This window comes from Ptychodera flava, chromosome 4 (genome assembly GCF_041260155.1).
Source record: "Ptychodera flava strain L36383 chromosome 4, AS_Pfla_20210202, whole genome shotgun sequence".
In the NCBI taxonomy this organism is placed as follows: domain Eukaryota; kingdom Metazoa; phylum Hemichordata; class Enteropneusta; family Ptychoderidae; genus Ptychodera; species Ptychodera flava.
The window spans coordinates 41,389,284-41,392,241 of NC_091931.1; the positions used below are offsets into that span (position 1 = coordinate 41,389,284).

Below are 2,958 nucleotides of genomic sequence, written 5' to 3' on the forward strand. Positions count from 1 at the left end.
GTTTGACGATCACTCGCTCACATCGCCTGATAGCCGTTAACGAACGCGTTCGCAATGAAGCGCCAAAAGTCAGTATGGTGCATTCGAGTATAGTTTGTAATCGCCACTCTGATAATCAGGTAAAATTCTACTGTGATACATGCGAAGTGCCCATCTGTTCAGACTGCACGGTGATCGATCACCGTATTCCTGAACACGAACATAGGTATCTAGACGCCGCCGCTGGAGAATACAAGCAGGTTGTAGAAATGACAATACACAACTGAAAACGAAAGAAAAAGAGAACGACGACAGCAAACAAGCAGTCCAGAAGATGGTGACTAATTAGACGCCACCTTCACTGAAGAAGAGAAGAAATTGCAAGACCACATGACAGAGACTATCAAAGAAATCACAAAGAGAATAGAAGAAAACAGCATACAGTTGTTGAAGCAACTTAGTGACGAATACGAAGTGAGGAAGGCTGACTTGACTGCACAGCTTGAAGCTCTGAATACTGTTGAACGTGACCTTGCTAATGCTCGTGAGTTCATAGAAAATTTGTGTCGGTATGGAACTGATACACAATTGATGTCTGCCAAGAGAAATATAGTATCACAGACAAAACAACTGTTAAATATCGAGACAAAGGTTGATCCAGTGGCCGATGAATTCATGGTGTTTCGACCCAGTGATGACTACTTTGAGAGAAAATCACTCGGCAAAGTTCAGCTCACTGAATACACATTGGAGGATGTTCCAGAGTTCCTTCGTACTGGGGATGATGTTTGCGTTGCTCTTGAGGTAAAGGGAAGAGAAGATATGTCAGTAAATAAGATAAGTTCTGAGATCATAGATCCAACGAACAAGAAAGAGACAATGACAGTAGAGGATCATAAAAACGGAACATTCTCCCTCAGGTGCCGTGTAAAGATTGAAGGTGACCACAAAATGACAGTTTCAGTGTGTAAGCAATTGGTTTATAGTTCACATGTGAAAGTCATTCCAAAGAAAGGGTTTTTGTTTGAATTCGGCGAGAAGAGCGCGGGTGAGGATGGGTTGAATTGGCCATGTGGGGTTACTTTGGATACCAAAGGGAATATTGTGGTATGTGAGAAAGGCAAGGGAGCGATAACACAATTCTCTCCATTCAAAGATGGCTTCCATGCAATGGCGAGTGCACATAATCAAAATTCAGAGCAATACAAACCTCTTTATGTAGCCTTATCAGCAGATCAGAATTTACATTTTGTCACGGAAGACATGAATCGTAGAGTATTAGTCTTCAAGGAAAATATGAAATTAATCAGAGGTTTTAAGGGGAAGATTTCAAGCCCAACAGGCATCGCCGTAAACCCTACAAACAAACGTGTTTATGTTGCTGATGATGTATCACATTGCATTCATATTTGCGATGAAGACGGTGATCCAATTAAGTCATTTGGTCATCACGGTAGAGGGAAGGGAAAACTCAAATCACCCGAAGGTGTTTGTGTTAACAGGGATGGCAATGTCATTGTCAGCGATCATGATAACAATCGCGTCCAAGTGTTTGATGCCGATGGTGAGTTTCTGTTCGCCTTCGGAGATGAAGGTAATGGCCAAGGTCAAATTAAATGTCCCTGCGGTGTCACCACAGACAAACACAACAATGTGTACGTGTGTGATAATGGCAAGCAACGAGTATTAAAATTTGATCCGAAGGGCAATTACATCTGTCGTATTGATAATGGTGAGGTATCTGATCCCCGTGATGTCTGTGTCACTGATGATGAACCATTCGGAAAGGTCATTGTATCTGACTTTGCAGGTGACTGCATCAAGGTGTTCGCTCAGTAAGATATCAGACTGGTGTCAGGTATAGCAGATTCAGAGCACGAGTGCAACAACTGTCGGAGAATTGTAAAATTAATCGCATATGTACAAGAGAAAGGTTTATGTTGTACCATCTGTAATTGTGATGTAGGTTCAATCATCCTATGCATTTTGCTTGCCCATTTCAACCCAAACGTACATATGGGTCATGCCAATTCGCGTTTGTTCATATGGCCTTGATATCCGTTGCATGAACAAGGGTCGTGAAAGACTAAACTTTATACAAGATGAAAGATAAAGGCTTATCACTTAACTTTTAATAGGAAGATTTACAATAATTGTTTACGCACACCACCTAGATAGATTCACCGAAGAGTATACCAAGATAGCTTTAATCAATAGAGTTATAAAGGAAAAGTCTATGAAGGCCACCAGATTCGATCATCTATACAATGATATGTACATTTTGAAAGGTTTACCTTTGACGCGTTTTTTCCAGCTATGCCTAATTATTTTTGGATTTGCCTAATTTTACTTTTGGACGACTAAATTATAATGAGTGATATAAATTTTCATCAAATACTTTATATGGAACAGGACTATAAAATAACATAAGCATAAAGAATGCTGATCGATCCAAAATAGTTATTGAGTGATACTGTAAGTTATTTATAAAATTGTATAATTCACTCAGTACTTTTATAATGCATTGGATTTCTGCTTGTATAACTTACGAAAAAGTGTACTTCATGTTGACGAAATGATTTTTACTTCAGCGAGTAAGTAGCGATTGGCAGATTGCATACTATCTTTTCAGTTTTTCTTATCACACATCACGTAAAGCGAAAGATATTTTCGTCATCCGCACATAATTTGAAGTACCAATTCTTTTGACAAAATTGTCTCGACGTATGTATAGCAGGGTTATGCACAATGTACGGCCATTTATGAACTCTGGCCCTGGTTATGTGAGTAACGCTTTTATATGGTGTTTTAGACCACCAATAGACAGTGAAGTCGGCCCCACCGTATATGAACAAACTGAACTTAAGAAGATGAATCTGAAAATACAATAGCAATGATATAATTCTACTCGATCTTAACGGTATTTTGAAAAAAAGAGAAGATAGTAGAAACAAAGAGTTGTCCTTTGATTGTGCAAAA

The 2,958-nt window shown here is 39.1% G+C and overlaps 1 protein-coding gene across 1 annotated transcript; it reads left to right on the forward strand.

The window, feature by feature from the left end:
- Nucleotides 1-369: 369 nt before the first annotated feature.
- On the forward strand, nt 370-1,818 carry LOC139132293 (E3 ubiquitin-protein ligase TRIM71-like). The gene has a single exon (XM_070698682.1). The coding sequence runs from the start codon at nt 370-372 to the stop codon at nt 1,816-1,818; it is 1,449 nt and encodes a 482-aa protein (XP_070554783.1).
- Nucleotides 1,819-2,958: the final 1,140 nt, after the last annotated feature.

Excerpts from the sequence above, each read along its gene's own strand:
- LOC139132293 (XM_070698682.1), top strand. The coding sequence starts at position 370 with ATGACAGAGACTATCAAAGAAATCACAAAGAGAATAGAAGAAAACAGC.